This window comes from Hypanus sabinus, chromosome 20 (genome assembly GCF_030144855.1).
Source record: "Hypanus sabinus isolate sHypSab1 chromosome 20, sHypSab1.hap1, whole genome shotgun sequence".
Classification (NCBI taxonomy): domain Eukaryota; kingdom Metazoa; phylum Chordata; class Chondrichthyes; order Myliobatiformes; family Dasyatidae; genus Hypanus; species Hypanus sabinus.
Window position 1 is genome coordinate 6,172,220 of NC_082725.1, and position 17,196 is coordinate 6,189,415.

General features: G+C 37.8%; 1 protein-coding gene across 11 annotated transcripts in view; it reads right to left on the reverse strand.

Moving 5' to 3' along the window:
- Positions 1-17,196, reverse strand: part of nek10 (NIMA-related kinase 10) — a 111,171-nt gene that overhangs the window by 77,523 nt on the left and 16,452 nt on the right. For 10 of the 11 annotated variants that reach the window (XR_009506944.1, XR_009506943.1, XM_059945004.1 and 7 more), the window contains exons 4-9: positions 16,242-16,384; positions 11,372-11,470; positions 8,015-8,099; positions 6,504-6,545; positions 4,773-4,851; positions 2,720-2,787 (exon numbers count right to left, since the gene is read on the reverse strand). Coding sequence is in view for 9 of the 11 variants with exons in the window: in XM_059945004.1 (XP_059800987.1) it covers positions 2,720-2,787; positions 4,773-4,851; positions 6,504-6,545; positions 8,015-8,099; positions 11,372-11,470; positions 16,242-16,384 (516 nt within the window). In the remaining 2 variants the exon portion in view is untranslated. Of the gene's footprint in view, positions 1-2,719; positions 2,788-4,772; positions 4,852-6,503; positions 6,546-8,014; positions 8,100-11,371; positions 11,471-16,241; positions 16,385-17,196 lie in introns of those variants that run through there. The other variant, XM_059945007.1, reaches the window with a different exon arrangement.

The window sequence follows — 17,196 nt, forward strand, 5'->3', positions numbered from 1 at the left end:
TTCTGCTTTCTTGACATAATAATTGTATTTTGTTTTATTTCATGTGTCACAATGGTACCAGCGCTGAAAACTATTACTTCATGTATATTTCTGAGATTCAACAACAACAGATATGTTTTTGCACATTGGTTGTTTGTCAGTATGGAATTTGTCATTGATTCTATTGTACTTCTTTGCTTCACTGTGAATGCCTGCAAGAAATTAATCTGAGGCTAGTGTATAGTGACAGATACATACTTAAATAATAAATTTACTTCGAACTTTGCAGGTATGTTCTTTTCTTTACTGGTATAAATATGTTAATCTCTAGCTAGCTCAGGAACAAACTAAGTCCATCAAAACTTGGTGAGCAATCAGGCCTTTCCTCTCTTTAATCTTAATTGGAAGAATAGGTTTTAATCTCAAAAGCTTCACTTTGTCTTCAACATAGTAGCATAGTCAAAGCACAGCACTTTACAGTGCCAGTGATCAGCAATTGGGCTTCAATTCCTAGTGCTGCCTGCAAGGAGTTTATACGTTTTACCCATGACCGTCTGGGATTTCTCCTCACTGCTCCGATTTCCTCCAATATTCCAAAGACGCATGGGTTAAGCTTAAATAGCTGCGAAAGGCTAAATGGCAAAGGCCTGATCATGCTGTATCACCACCCAAATTGTGGCAACATCTGTTGGCTACCCCTAGAACTGTGTTGGTCATTGGTCAGTGTACATGTGAAATTTACATGGGATAAATAAAGCTAATCTTTAGATAATTAAATCTTGCCATTTTCCAGTAAATTTCAAACAATTTAACACGGAAAAATAACGTTGATTTGGACAGCAGTATCTCCAATTGGTATTCCCCCCCCCCAAAAAAAAATACTGACCTGTTAAGGGTTAAATTTGCTGTGTATGTTACATGTTAAATTGTACGTTATTATGTTTTGGGGGCTGTGGGTGTTTCTCTTTATATATATATATATGACACAGCCATTTGTTTGCTTGGGGAATAAAGTATACATTAGAAATAATTACACTTGTGTTGATTTTTGTTGACAATCTGCAACTAGCATTTTTGTGGTTATTTTTTGCCTTTTTTCTTCAAACAGTAACTTTTAATCAATGGAAACTTACAGTCCTTTCTTGAACTGTCACAAGCCATTTCAGAAGGTAAAGATTGGTTTTATTTGTCACATGTACATTAGAACATATAGTGAAATGGGTCAACAACCAACACAGTCTGAGGATGTGCTGGGGACGTGTCACCATGTTTTCGGTGCCAACATAATGTTGAACTTGGTTTTTTATGCTATTAATAAGATATTAGTTGAATTAATAAGGTTCTTGGCAAGACTAAAATTGTGGTTACTAATATTTTTAACTTGTATATTTTCACAATATATGGTGTTTGTCTCCACCTACTGGTGGCAAGGCAATATGGCAGTTACATAATTTCATTTTCTCATTGGCTAAATGTTAGCCAGGTTAATGACACTCAACAACAACAACAACAACAAGTGTTTGCACTTGAGACATGTGTTGTGACGGTGTATCTTTTGATTGACTCTTTGTTGATCCTAGGAATGTGGCCTTATCCCAGTATAAAACTATCAGTCTGCAAAAATCACCATTTTGTCTTTGTCTTAGGTTCATATGCTCTGTATCGCTTCCTTTATTTAAACTTCAAAATAAACAGTCCTAAAACAAAAAGCGTTCACTTATTCTTGAACTCCTAAAAAGAAACCTGAGGATAGAAAAATTAGCAGATCCCACAACTCACTAACCTTAACCCTTTACAATATGGGAGGAAACTGGACCACGTAGGGAAACCTGTGTGGTCACAGGGAGAATTGATAAACTCCTTACCCACAGAGGCAGGAAATTACCTTTGTTGCTGGTGCAGTATAATGTTACACTGAAAGGGGTGGTTTGAGTATCTCAGAAATTGCCAATCTCCTGGAATTTTCGCACACAACAGTCTCTATTTTACAAAAAAAAACCATCCAGTTTGTGGCAGTTCTGTGGGTGAAAATGCCTTAATAATGAAAGAGGTCAGAGGAGAATGGCCAGACTGGTTGAAGCTAACAGGAAGGCAACAGTAACTCAATGAACCATGCATTACAGCAGTAGTGTGCAGAAGAACATTTCTGAAAGCACAGCATGTTGAACCTTGAAGTAGATGGTGATGTGTATTTAATATATCAATAATATTTGAGAAATATTGTAAATGTATTGCTTGATTAATTACTCTGTTGTTTAAAAATTCATTACAGTTAAATATATGAAGTACATGAATGGCATACATTATCACGCCACCATCTCATACGTATGTGCTTTGCTTAAAGTAAAAATGAAGCTTACGCACATCTCTTGGCTTCCTTGTCTTCCTTCTGATTAGTTTTATGTTTTGGAGTTACAGAATATAACAGATGAGCTACAGCAGCAGAAGCCCACACCATGTCCCACTCCTATACCTAATAAAATGGTCACTGAGTGTATGTTTGCATTTATTGAGAACATCAAAATTTTAAAACAATAATGATTCTATTGATGAATTTAATTTCAATTAAGATCAAAATAAACAGACAAATTCTCTGTTTTAGCACAAAATATTTCTAGAATATTCAGGATTCAGGTAAACTAAACATTTTAGAGTTGCATATTACAGCAGATGATCATGATTGATGTTTAGGCCAGTAGATTACTGAATAAACTTTCCAGTTATCATGGAAATCAGATACCTTATATGCTCCACATGAAATTATCCGTTCTCTTTGTTCGACTACAGCTGCCAGTTTTTGAAAAATATCTGAAATAAAAGATAAATGAGATACCAGCCTTAAAATATCAAAACCAGCATACATTAAAATAATAATGTTATTCAGCACTACAAGATGTTTTTGTGGCTAAATTTGCTGATGATACAAAGATGGTTGGAAGAGCTGGTAGTGTTGAGGAAACAAGAGAACCTGCAGAGAGACTTAGATAGTGTAGGGGAATGGGCAAAGAAGTGGTAAATGAAATACAATGTTGGAAAGTGTATGGTCATGCACTTTGGTGGAAGAAATAAACAGGAAGACTATTATTTAGACAGGGAGAGAATTCAAAATGCAGAGATGCAAAGGGACTTGAGAGTCCTTGTGCAAGATACCCTAAAGGTTAATCTCCAGGCTGAGTCAATTGTGAAGAAGGTGAATGCAATGTTGGCATTCATTTCTAGAGGTATAGAATATAAGAGCAGGGACGTGATGTTGAGGCTCTATAAGGCACTCATGAGACCACACTTGGAGTACTGTGTGCAGTTTTGGGCTCTTTATTTTAGAAAGGATATACTGACATTGGAGAGGGTTCAGAGAAGATTCATGAGAATGATTTGAGGAATGAAAGAGTTAGCGTATGAGGAACGTCTAGCAGCTCTTAGGCTGTATTCCCTGGAGTTCAGGAGAATGAGGAGGGATCTCATAGAAACATCCCGAATGTTAAAAGGCCAAAACAAATTAGATATGGCAAAGTTATTTCCCATGGTAGGGGATTCTAGGACAAGGGGGCATGACTTCAGGATTGAAGGATGTCCTATTAAAATTGAGATGCAGAGAAATTACTTTAGTCAGAGGGTGGTAACTGTGGAGGCCAAGTCATTGGGTGTATTTAAGGGTGATATAGATAGGTTCTTGATTAGCCAGGGCATCAAAAGGTATGGGGTGAAAGCGGTGAAGTGGGGATGACTGGAAGAATTGGATCAGCCCATGATTGAATGGTGGAGGGCTACTTCTGCTCCTATATCTTATGGTCTTATGTTCTAATATGTAAATTGATTTTGGTAAGTTTTATATTAAATGTATAAATGGGACTAACTATAAATTAATCATGTTTGCTGATACAAAGTAGAAATGTAAGTTGTGAGGAGGACACAAAATTTTATTTTATTTATTAATACAGCATGGAGTAGGTCATTCAGGCCCTTCAAGCCCCACCACCCAGCAATCCCTGATAACCTCGATTAACCCTAACCCAATCATGGGACAATTTACAATGACCAATTAGCCTACCCAGTACATCTCTGGACTGTGGGAGAAAACCAGAGGACCTGGAGAAAATCCATGTGTTCCATGGGGAGTACATAACAAGACTCCTTACAGAATGGTGCCATAATTGAACTCCAAACTCTGGAATGCCATGAGCTCCAATAGCATCACACTAACCATGCTACCATGGTGCCTGTGTGCAATGATGCAGATTAAGTGAACTTGGGTGGGAAGAGTAGAAAACCAGTGTATTATTAAATCAGTGTGAGAATAATAGACGTTGGTGTTCAGAGATCTGGTTACCTCATACAGTAAGACAAGTGGCTCACAACCAACATATCAATTTGAACTAAACACAAGAGATTCTGTAGATGCTAGAAATCCAGAATGCTGGAGGAACTCAGCAGGTTAAGCAGCAAATATGAACAGGAATAAAAAAGCTGATGCTTTGTTCAGGAGTGAGGAAGGGTCTTGGCCTGAAACGCTAGCACTTTATTCATCTCCTAAAGCTCATTCCTGTCCTGAGTTCCTCCAGCATTTTGTGAGTGAATGCCTGGTTGATATGCTTATTTTGGCCATGTTTAATTAGACATGAGGATTTGGAGAATCCCCCACTTTTCATTGAAAAAAGTTGTGGATTTGTTTTTTTCTTTTCTAAGACTTAGACCAAAAACTAAGTTATGCTCTGCATATAAAGTTAAAAGAAACACAAATGACTAATTAAGCTCATTTATTATCTACCATTTACATGAGGTTAAATAGAGCTTACAAGTCACGGTGACTAATCTGTCAATGACAAACTGTTGACCTCCATATCCAAGGTAGCCTTGTACCACTGTTTCCAAGTACTGTAAAGCAAAGGAAATTGAATGATTTAAAACAATCATTCAAAAACATCAAATCATGAATAAATTTAAAATGCAGCGTTTCTCAGTATGACGGGTTACACATGAACCCCAGGGGGTCCAATATCCTCATGGGCAGGTTGGCTAGAGTTGGTTGGGTGGGTTTGAACTAATTTGGCAGGGAGACGGAAACCGGAGTGACAGTGCTAAGGATGGGGTAGTTGGTTTACAAACAGAGGCAATTTGTAGCGAGACTCCTAGCAAGGAGAGGCTGATCACAGGGCAAAATTGTAGTCAACTGAATAAGTTGCAACGTAAACGGGGGACAAAATTGAAAAGAGAGAATACAGGACCAAAGGTATTACATTTGAATGCATGCAATATGTGGAATAAGGTCGATGAACTTGTAGCAGTTACAGATTGGCAAATGTGTTGTAGGCATCACTGAATCACAGCTGAAAGAAGATTACAGCTGGGAGCTTAATATTCAAGGACACACACTGCATCAACAGGAAAGGTAGGAAGGCAGAGGGGGTGGCATGGTTCTGTTGGTAAAAATATGAAATTAAATTGTTAGAAAGAGTTGACATAGGTTTGGAAGGTGTTGAGCCGTTGTGGATAAAGCTAAGGAACTGCAAGGGTAAAAGGACCCTGATGGGAGCTGGATACAGACTCCCAAACAGTAGTGAGGGATATGGTCTACAAGTTACAATGGGAAATAGAAAATGTATACCAAAAGGGCAATGTTAATATAGTCATGGGGGGTTTCAACATGCAGGTAGAATGGGAAAATTAGGTTGGTTAGGAGAATGGACAAAGAAGTGGCAGTGGAATAGTGTTGGGAAGTGTATGATCATGCACTTTGGTAGAAGAAATGAAAGGGCTGACTATTTTCTAAATGGAGAGAAAATACAAAAATCTGAGATGCAAAGGGATTCAGGAGTCCTTATGCGGGATTCTCTAAAGGTTAATTTACAGACCGAGTCTGTGGAGAGGAAAGCAAATGCAATGTTAGCATTCATTTAAAGATGACTAGAATATGAAAGCAAGAATGTAATGTTGACACTTTATAAAACATTGGCGAGGCCTCACTTGGAGTGCTGTGTGCAGTTTTGGACCACTTAATGTAGAAAGGATGTGCTGAAACTGGAGAGGGTTCAAAGGAGGTTCATGAAAATGATTCTGGGATTAAACAACTTGTCATCTGAAGAGCATTTGAAGGCTCTGGGCTGGTATTCAATGGAATTCAGAAGAATGAGCAGCAGCTTCATTGAAACCTATCAAATGGTGAAAGGCCTCAATAGAGTGGATGTGGAGAGGGTGTTTCCGATGGTGGGAGAGTCTAAGGCCAGAAGACACCCCCTCAGATTAGAGGGTTGTCCTTTTAGAACAGGTATGAGGAAAAATTTCTTTAGCCAGAGATGGTAAATCTGTGAAATTCATTGCCACAGACAGCTGTGGAGACCAAGACTTCATGTATGTTTAAGGCAGTGGTTGATGGATTCTTGATTGGTCAGGGTATGAAGTGATGTGGGCAGAAGGCAGGAGATTAGGGCTGGGAAGAAAAATGAATCAGCCATGAGTAAATGGAAGAGAAGACTCCATGAGCCAAAAGGGCTAATTCTGCTTCTATACCTTATGGTCTTATGACCTACCTGTGCTAAGCTCTCAACACCTCCAAGCTGAATGAAAATTTTCTGAAAGGAAAATATCAGTAAATGAAGACTCATGCAGTCATACAAGGAGATATGAAGTTTAGTCATGTCTAGTTTAGTAAATATACTGTGACATTAATAGCTCACATTAAAAATTGCTACAAGGTAACTGAAGGCAAGTAACCGTAACCTGATGCATCTGACATTCCCACATGAATCAAATGGTCAATTTAAAAACCTTATTAAAAGAAATGTTTGCACTTTAAATGGAAAGTGAACAAAGAGCTCACATACAAGTGCAGTAGAGAATAAAGAAGGCTCGTGTAATCGAAATTTTAATTTTTGAGTGGTCAGAGTATAAAATATTATGCAATTATACAATGCATTAGGAAACCACATCAAGATCACTGTGACTAGCATTGGTTTTCAAATTTAAGCCTGGATATTATTTTACTGGAAATGGTTCAGAGGAGGTTTCCAGGTATGGAGGGAGTGTCCTACAAGAAAAAATGTGTTGGTTCTTGACTCATTGGAAATAGATGAATAAGAGGCATTATTCTTGAAATGTCATCTTACCATTTTAGGGATCCAGGGAAAGTTAGGTTGAAAACTGGCTTGGAAGTAGAGGGTTTGAACTATCAAAGAGTTGAAACCCTTCATTAGGACCTGATGAAGGATCTTAGCCTGAAATGACAACTGTTTATTCCCCACCACATATGCTGCCTGACATGTTGTGTTCCTTCAGTATTTTGTGTTTTTTGCACTGGATTTCCAGCCTCTACAGAATCCCTTGTGATAATGAGTTGTCCCTAGTTATATCGATTGGTTCCCTTTCATTCAATTTTGTATATTCCAAAATAGTGAAAATAAATCAAATAAAAGTAATCAGAACAAAAGTTCACCAAAAAACAAGCAGAGAGACCTCAAAGTAGCACCATGTCACTACCCAGTCAAATTGCATATAATATTCAGAACTGTGCAAAAGTCTTAGGCACATATACATTATATGCTAGCTAGGATGCCTAAAACTTTTGCATGGTACTGTAGTAATGATAAACCTGATTATGATCTGGGTCTCTATCATGGACTGAGAGTGAGAAGGGGGCAGGGAGAGGGTGATTATGGTTGTGAAAAGGCGAAGGGAGAGAGGAGGAAAAAGGAAGCACTACAGAGAGACCTTCTGTAATGATCAATAAACCAATTGTTTGGAATCAAATAACCTTGTCTGGTGTGTCAGGGCCAGGTCTGTCTGCACCTGTGCCGCTGCCAGCACAACCCCCCCCTCCCCGCCCCTGACACTCCTTCTCTGCTACCTGCCCCGCATCCCTCTCGTGGTGCTCCACCCTCACTATTCCCAACATCCTTTGCTCCCACCAGATTTACAAAATCTCTCTCTGCTTTGATAAATACAGTTCTGTATAATGGCAACAAGTCAGTAAAAATAATCATTATTTAAATAAATCATCAATCACATTCATTAAAAGGCAACAGTGAATGGTGTATTTACAAACCTGATAAAATGGATCCCTCATTAATAACCGCAGGCAAATTAACACGCGGAGAAAATGAGCAGGAGGGACTCGGTCTACCCATTCTCTGTTAGGAAAAGATACCATAGCTAGTTACAAATACATCTGTGGATCGCACAGTAAGATACCATACCAGCAACTGTATAGAAATTCATACATTTGAGTACATCCATCCATATATTGTTAATATAATTATCGCCAATCAATTAGGATGATCAGTATTGCTTCTTGTTTGTATACCTGGAACAAACCCAGTAACTAGATGATAGAGAATATTAGAGATGCTTGAACAAGCAGAAGCTATAAAGCTAAATGTTAGTTATCATGAGGAAGTGAGAAGGAGGAGATTTCTAGCCATCAAAAGACCAATCACTCCATATACCTTTGCCAGATAACGAGCAAGTTCCATTTTCACAGAGGAATGTTAATTCTGTCCATAAGTCATAAAATACAAAAAAAAATCACTTGATATGCCATGCATACCTCCACAGTATGTAATAAAGGCCATCAAAAGCACGTAAGACTGATACGGAACAACCAATCAATGTATGCACTTTGGACGTTGGAATCTAATAATGGGTTCGTTTGTATGTAGGGGTGTCCATTTGTTGGGTGTTTGTAGACCGGGAACAACCTACATGCAGTGTAGGTGTCCCTTACAGAAAATGGAGGCCCACAGAAGTGTTTCACTCCATCTGATTAGTTAATCATTCTTTGACACTTATTATTAGATCATTCATTAATATTTAAGTGAGGGGAAATTATGAAACTTCTCCTCATAGGTTAACCGGTATCATTTTACACTGAAATCATTACTTTTTCATTATGATCCTGTTATGTGAAGGGTTCTCCTTTGTTCTATTCCCCTTCAGCATCCCATAACATCTACCAAACTGCAGTGAAAAGTCTACTGATACCTTGGGAGCTGCTCAGATTCACTCTTGCCCTCTTTCTAATCAGTAATGAAAATTCTTATACAAAATAAGATTCATATGAATGTAAGCTAGCCACCAATATAAGAGAGGATACAGAGAGTTACATATAAACAATAAAAGAGTGACAAGAATGGATATCAGACTGTTGGAAAGTGACACTGGGGAGGTAGTAATGGGGGGACAAAGAAATGGTGGATGAACTTAGTAAGTGTTTTGCATCTGTCTTCACTGAGGAAGACACTAGCAGAATGCCAGAAATGTGAGAGTGTCAGAGCACAGAAGTGAGTACTGCTGCCATTACTAAGGATAAGATGCTTGGGAAGTTGAAAGGTAAGAAGGTAGATCAGTCGCCTGGACCAGATGGTAGCTGAAGAGATTGTGGAGACATTAATAATGATCTTTTAAGAATCATTAGATTCTGGAAAAGTTCTGGAGGACTGCAAAATTGCAAATGTCACTCCACTCTTAAAAGGAGGGAGTCAAAAGTAAGGAAATTATAGGCCAGTTAGCCTGACTTCAGTGGTTGGAAAGATGTTGCAGTCTATTATTAGGAATGAGGTTTTGGGACACTTGGAGGTACATGGCATAATAGGCAAAAGTCAGCATGTTTCCTCAGGGGAAATCATGCCTGACAAATTTATCAGAACTCTTTGAGGAAATAACAGGCAGGATAGACCAAAGAGTCAGTGGATGTTGTTTATTTGTATTTTCTGAGAACCTTTGACAAGGTGCTGCTCAAGAGGCTGCTTAGCAAAATATGATGTTACAGGAAAGATAGCAGCAAGGAAAACTCCCTAATGAACATTCCTAAACTCAGCTGCAAAGGGAGGGTAGTTTGGTATGGGGCTAACATTCCCATTCTGTAAAAATCCAGAACTACAAAAATACCAACAGAAGCTCTAAAGACCTCTTACCCAGGAAAGAAAGGATACACCTAGAAGATGGGTTCCATCTTGAGAGAATATGACAGACTGGCCCAGGACAAAGGACTCTGGTGAGCTGTTATCAATGGCCTATGCCCCAGTAGGTGAGATGGAATTAAACCAGTAAGTCAAGTAGCATGGATAGAAGATTGGCTGACTGGCATGAGGCAAATGGTGAGAATAAAGGGAGCCTTTTCTGGTTGGCTATCTGTGGCTAGTCATGTTCTGCAGGGGTTGGTATTGTGACTTCTTTTCATGTTATATGTCGATGATTTGGTTGAAGGAATTAATGGTTTTGTGGCCATTTTTGCAGATGATGTGAAGTTAGGTGGAGGGGCAAGTAGTGTTAAGGACGCAGGGTATCTGCAGAAGGACTTAGACAGATTGGGAGAATGGGCAAAGAAATGGCAGATAGAATGTAGTGTCGGAAAGTGTATGGTCGTGCACTTTAGTAGAATGAATAAAGGCATGAACTATTTTCTAACTGGGGAGCAAGTTCATAAATCAGAGGAGCCCTCATGCATGATTCCCTAAAGGTTAACTTGCAGGTAGAGTCGGTGGTGAGGAAGGCAAATACAATGCTAGCATTCATTTTGAGAGGACTAGAATATAAAAGCAAGGATGTATATTGCTGTGGCTTTATAGAATTTCTTCTTAGCACAATCTGACTACTGCTTGAATAGTAGAGGAATGTAGAGCATCGATTTGATATATATTGCAATTCCTACTTTTTTGAGTTTGAACATATCTTGCTTTTTTGCAATGCGATATTGAAACTCAAAAAAATGGTATTATTTTCTGCTTTTCTCCACTTAGTAAAATGGCTAATTAAACAAAACACAAAAGCAACACTTTGGACTCAAAACAATGTGCAATTGCCATTAAAAAAACAAAGCTAGTGGCAATTAGATTCATAATAGTGCATGCAGAACACAGAAAGCAAGTGCATTAGTTCACAAAGTCACTAATTGTTTTGCTTCTTGGTTTAGAAATGGAAATTAGTTAAATGCATTTTCTCGGCCTTTTCTCCTTGGAGTGACGGAGGATGAGAGGTAACCTGATAGAGGAATATAAGATGATGAGAGGCATTGATCATGTGGATAGTCAGAGGCTTTTTCCCAGGGCTGAAATGGCTAGCACAAGAGGGCACAGTTTTAAGGTACTTGGAAGTAGGTACAGAGGAGCTGTCAGGGCTATTTTTTTTTACACAGAGAGTGGTGAGTGTGTGGAATGGAGGTAGATACAATATGGTCTTTTAAGAGACTCCTGGATAGGTACATGGAGCTTAGAAAAATAGAGGGTTATGGGTAACCCTAGGTAATTTCTAAAGTAAGTACATGTTTGGCACAGCATGTGGGCCAAAGGGCCTATATTGTGCTGTAGGTTTTCAATGTTTCTATGCATTTTATAACATATGTGTTGTTGAAGGTTTGCTGAAAATAGCATCACAGAGTTCAATATGCCACAGGATCCATTCATACCTGTATGTAAGTCTCTGCTTCACCAGTGCAGTGAAAATTTCCAGAAACAGCTTGTGGTGGGGGTGACAACTGAAATTTCTTTCATTCTTATAGCTGACACTATGAAGAAATAAGGGAAAAAAAGAAAATTTTGTATTGACATGTTGTGATATGCAACTTATAAATTTCCAATATAATCTCATATTAAAGTCTGACTGTACATACACACAACCAGACAAAACACCATTCCTCTGGACCACAGTGCATCCACAATACACATATCACACAGAGCATATAAAACAAAATATTACCATAAATAAGTTAATAAAATAGAATTAATATTAATCATATATAACTAATATTATTGCAGCTATGGAGGCCAGTTCATTGGGTGTATTTAAGTCAGAGATTGATAGATTCCTGATTGGACATGGCATCAAAGGTTACGGGAAGAAGGTCAGGAACTGGGGTTGAGGAGGAGGAAAAAAAAGATCAGCCGTGATTGAATGGCAGAGCAGACTCGATGGGCCAGGTGGCCTAATTCTGCTCCTATGTCTTATGGCCTTATGGTCTGATATTGATTAATATTAATAACTTATATAGCTTATAAATTTGCAATTTTTAAAAATTTGGTATCACAACTTTTAAAGCATGTTATCAAGGAAAAGTAACATGGAAATTATCTCTTTGTCAATGATATCAACTGCTTCAGAAGAGTAGTTGTAACATTCTATTTTCTGTTTCATTGTGGTAAATATGCAGCCGTAAAACATACTTTGTACCAACAAACTTCAAGAGTATAAATAACATCCTGGAAGCACCATCACTGGCATACTGTCCATTCTCAAATTCACCTTTGCTTGCTCACTCTAAGAAAGTTGTTGTAAACTCAGCCAGCTCCATCACGGGCACTGGCCTCTTCAACATCGAGTACACCTTCAAATGGTGATACCTCAAGAAGGCAACATCAGTCATCTAGGACTGCCCCCACCCAGGATATGCCTTTTTCTCATTGCTAACATCAAGGAGGAGGTACAGAAGTCTGAAGACACACACTTAATGTTTCAGGAACAGCTTCTTCCCCTCACTGTCAGATTTTTGAACAGACAATGAACCCATGAACACTATGTCACTATATTTTGCTCCCTTTTTGCACCACTTACTATTTTGCATTCTTTATATTTCTTACTGCGATTTATAGTTTTAAAAAATATTATGCATTGCAATGTATTGCTACTGCAAAACAACAGATTTCTTGACTTATGCAAGTGATACTAAATCTGATTCTGATATTTGAATAAATATTTTCTACTTAGAAAATAACATGGCGCCAAATAGAATTAACCAAATGGCACATCGAACTTCAACCTTTCCTGCACCAACTATAAAGTTATGTTCTAAATTCACTATTTTCATTTTACTCCATCTTTGTCTTCCCAAATTTGGCACTTTATCGAACCAGCCAGCAGCCAAGCAACCCAGCAGAATTCATCATGTGGACCAGTGAGGGTTCATGCTGACACAGTCTCTCTCCACTTTACCAGGTGACATTTACTTCACATCTTCCCAAGAAGATACTGATCCCTAAAGGAAATTAAAAGTGTTTCCTGCCACTTTGTTATACTGCAACAAACCTTTCACCGTCTTTCTTTAAAATACATAAACATTTTAAATTAAGTATATGATACCCAAATAAGGTTTTGATCACTTCAGTAGTCTAAAAGAAATTCTGAGCTGTGTTGTTCTACATACAGACCCATTTAGCTTTAACGCGCATCTTCAATGCTGCAGCCTGTGTCTGTTAAAATTACCTTTGTGATTTTCTTCATTTTAAAAGTACAATACAAAATATAACTCAGTCTCAAAATACCTCCAGTGACATAAAATAATTAATCTAAAACCTATAACTATATTAAACATAGGATTAAATTATTTACCCCTAGAACATAAAACGCTATAGCACAGTACAGGCCCTTTGGCCTACAATATTGTGCTGACCCTTTAACCTACTCTAAAATCAATCTAATCATTCTCTCATACACAGCCCTCCATTTTACTGTTATCCATGTGCCTATATGTGAGTCTCTTAAATGTATCTAGGAATAATGGTGCATAGTTCCCTGAAGGTGGAATCTCATTTGGATAGGGTGGTGAAGAAAACTTTTGGTATGTTGGCCTTTATAATTAGGGTGGTGAAGAAAACTTTTGGTATGTTGGCCTTTATAAATCAGAGCATTGAGTATAGGAGTTGGGATGTAATGTTAAAATTATACAAGGCATTGGTAAGGCCGAATTTGCAGTATTGTGTACAGTTCTGGTCACCAAATAATAGGAAAGATGTCAACAAAATAGAGAGAGTACAGAGAAGATTTACTAGAATATTACCTGGGTTTCAGCACCTAACTTACAGGGAAAGGTTGAACAAGTTAGGTCTTTATTCTTTGGAGCGTATAAGGTTGAGGGGGGACTTGATAGAGGTATTTAAAATTATGAGGGGGATAGATAGAGTTGACGTAGATAGGCTTTTTCCATTGAGAGTATGCGAGATTCAAACAAGAGGACATGAGTTGAGAGTTGGGGGCAAAAGTTTAAGGGTAATATGAGGGGGAATTTCTTCACTCAGAGAGTGGTAGCTGTGTGGAACGAGCTTCCAGTAGAAGTAGTAGAAGCAGGCTCGGTATTGTCATTTAAAGTAAAATTGGATAGGTATATGGACAGGAAAGGAATGGAGGGTTATGGGCTGAGTGCGGGTCAGTGGGATTAGGTGAGAGTAAGCGTTCAGCATGGACTAGAAGGGTCAAGATGGCCTGTTTCCGTAATTGTTATATGGTTAAATGGTTATCTAATGTGTATGCACCACCTCCACCCCTAGCAGTGCATTCTACATACCCACAACTTTCTGTGTCAATCACTTACCTCTGACATCAATCCTATACTTTCCTCCAACCATTATAAAATAATGCCCTCCCCCTACGTTTCAGCCATTTCTGCCCTTGGGAAAAGTCTCTGGCTGTCCACTCTTCTTAAGCTTATTATCACCTTGGACACCCCTTTCAAGTCATCTCTTATCTTCCTTCACTCTAAAGAGAAAAGCTTTAGCTCTCTCAACCATCCTTATGAAGCAATATTAACAGACAATAACAAAAGGCTTTAGGATTTAGGGCAGATACAGGAAGTGCATTAAAAAGTAGGTACAAATTGAGGAGTAGATTGTGGAGGGGGCAGCAGTAAGCATCTGTTATAAATTGAGAGATAGGAAAGGAAGACAGTCAGAAACAGTGAAACAGTAATGATACAACCAACAATATAAACCAGATCACGCAGGGAAATGCAGCAGCTGCACATGAAATCCCCAGCATTTATCCCCAGTAAGCACAGTAAGTTTCAGCCCAGTGTCTTGTGGAAAAGTTATGTGGAAGGACAATTAATAACAGGAAACAGGGAGAAGCAAGAACAACAAACAGAAAAGTAAACAAAAAGTAGATGAATATGAAAGACAGATTACTAAATTGTGGTCAAGTTGAAACTCAGGATCATAGACAAAAATATACAAGAACAACTGTGCAGCTGAATTGGTTGCACAGTCTAAACATCTTAAATTATGTTAGGTTTTTCTCCTGTCAACTAAGCATCATGTTTTTAATGATTAATTGTGAGATGACAGATATTTCATAGAAGGAAGAGGAAATAGAACATTTTTTCAATCAAATACAACAAATGGTGTGTATGAATACAGAACTAAGAAATCCAATTCATAATACCAAAAAAAGTATGAGTGGTGGTCAGAAATACCAGAAGTAATTGATTATACCCGAATTACCATGAAAGAAATATAAAATTATTATGAGCATTAAGCATAGATTCATCTTGAAGCTCATCATAAATATGGTTTAAAGTTATATTAAAGAACTAGATATTAACAGTTTTATGCTAAAGGCATTCTGATCATTTCCTTCTTGAGATGAATCCAGGTCTCTTTCACTACACTTACTGATAATCTGTTCCTGCACTTTCAAGTTCCCATATATTCTGTTTCCTTTCAAAATTCTTAATTTACACATTTTATTTAAATTCCCCATATATTACAGAAAAATTTTCCTGGATCAAATTTATTGAATCCTTCTTAATTAAGGACTTTAATCATAATGTTCCCTCAAAATCCTCCCCTTCTTCTCCAAAATCTCCTCCCAGCCTTGGCTACTGAAATGAAAATGCTCAGTCTTGATTCTAAAAGCTTTTTTAAATAATTATACTGAATTTCAATATTGAATAAGATTCTGCTGTGTCTGGAGGAATATGAGAGGTCATCGACTTAATATGGTCACCTAGTGATTGGTGATTTATTTTTCAAATAGATGGTTAGGTGTATTGCTTTTCAAAAAGATCTGTTGAAAATATAAAATATTTATTTCAGATAAATTCCTTGATGGAAACCATATAATTTTTGAGGAAGATAACACCAATTGTTAAACATTTAAAACACATAAAGAACAAGAAGGCTGAAGTGTTCTAATGGAATGCATTTTATATTGCTATTATCAACATTCAAAATAGAAACAATGGTCTAATTCCACACTTCTGTGATGCAAGCACATGTGGCATGCCATGGTGGCACTGGAAGCATGGCAACACTTGTGGGCTGCCCCCAGCCCACCTTTGTACTGCTTTGGTCATTGATGTAAACTACAAATTACACTGTGCATCTCAATGTTTTGATGGACATGTGGCAAATAAAGCTAATCTTTAATCTTTAAACCATAAAGATTCTGTTGTAAATGGAACTGATTTTATACATTCTATGATCAATCATAAAGGTAGAGCTTCCTGTCTGTTCAGATATTAGTTTCATGACAGAACATACCACTTAGGTTAAGATAGCAACATAATTCACCTAAAAGCTTCAAGTTCCACAGCCTCAGTTGACTGTTGCTGCTGCTCCCCACATCGGCTTCCACCATTTTGCTTTCCCTGGATGGAATGTTGCTGTGACTTTGTTGTAATTCCACGGCCTTTGTCAAAACTTAGAGCTGGCAACTAAAACAACAATCATAAGCAAAGCACAATTAATCATGCAAGTTCATTTTATACCAGTTAGCACAATTAATCATGCAAGTTCATTTTATACCAGTTACCAGATACTTTAAACTATAATCATATAATTTTTAAACTTTAAAAAAACACATAGGATATACACTTTATTAGGTACTCCTGAACACCTGCTCATTAATGCAAATATCTAATCAGCCAACTATGTGGCAGCAACTCAGTGCATAAAAGCATGCAGACATGGTCAAGAGGTTCATGTGTTTTCCAGACCAAACATCTGAATGGGGAAGAAATGTGATTCAAGCGATCTCGACTGTGATTGTTGGAGCCATGTAGGGTGGTTTGAGTATCCCAGAAACTGCTGGTCTCCTAGGATTTTCACACATAACAGTCTCTGAGTTTATAGAGAATAGTGCGTAAAACAAACATCCATTAAGCAGCAGTTCTGTAGATGAAAACACCTTGTTAGTAAGAGAGGTCAGCAGAGAATAGCAAAACTCATTCAAGCTGACAGGAAGGTGAAAGTAACTCAAATGACCATGTGTAACAACAGTGGTGTGCAGAAGAACATCCCTGAATACACAACATGTTGAACATGAAGTAGAGTGGTTATAGCAGTAACTTGTACCTAATAAAGCGACCACTGAGTGTATATTGACAACTTAAAAACAGTTTATTCTGTTTAAAAAAAGAATTACATTTACACAATATTTTCACATACTGAGAACAACAATGAAGTATAATTTGAACTGTGTTCACTGTTATAATCCAGGAGCCAAATTATACTGTTAGTTCCCATT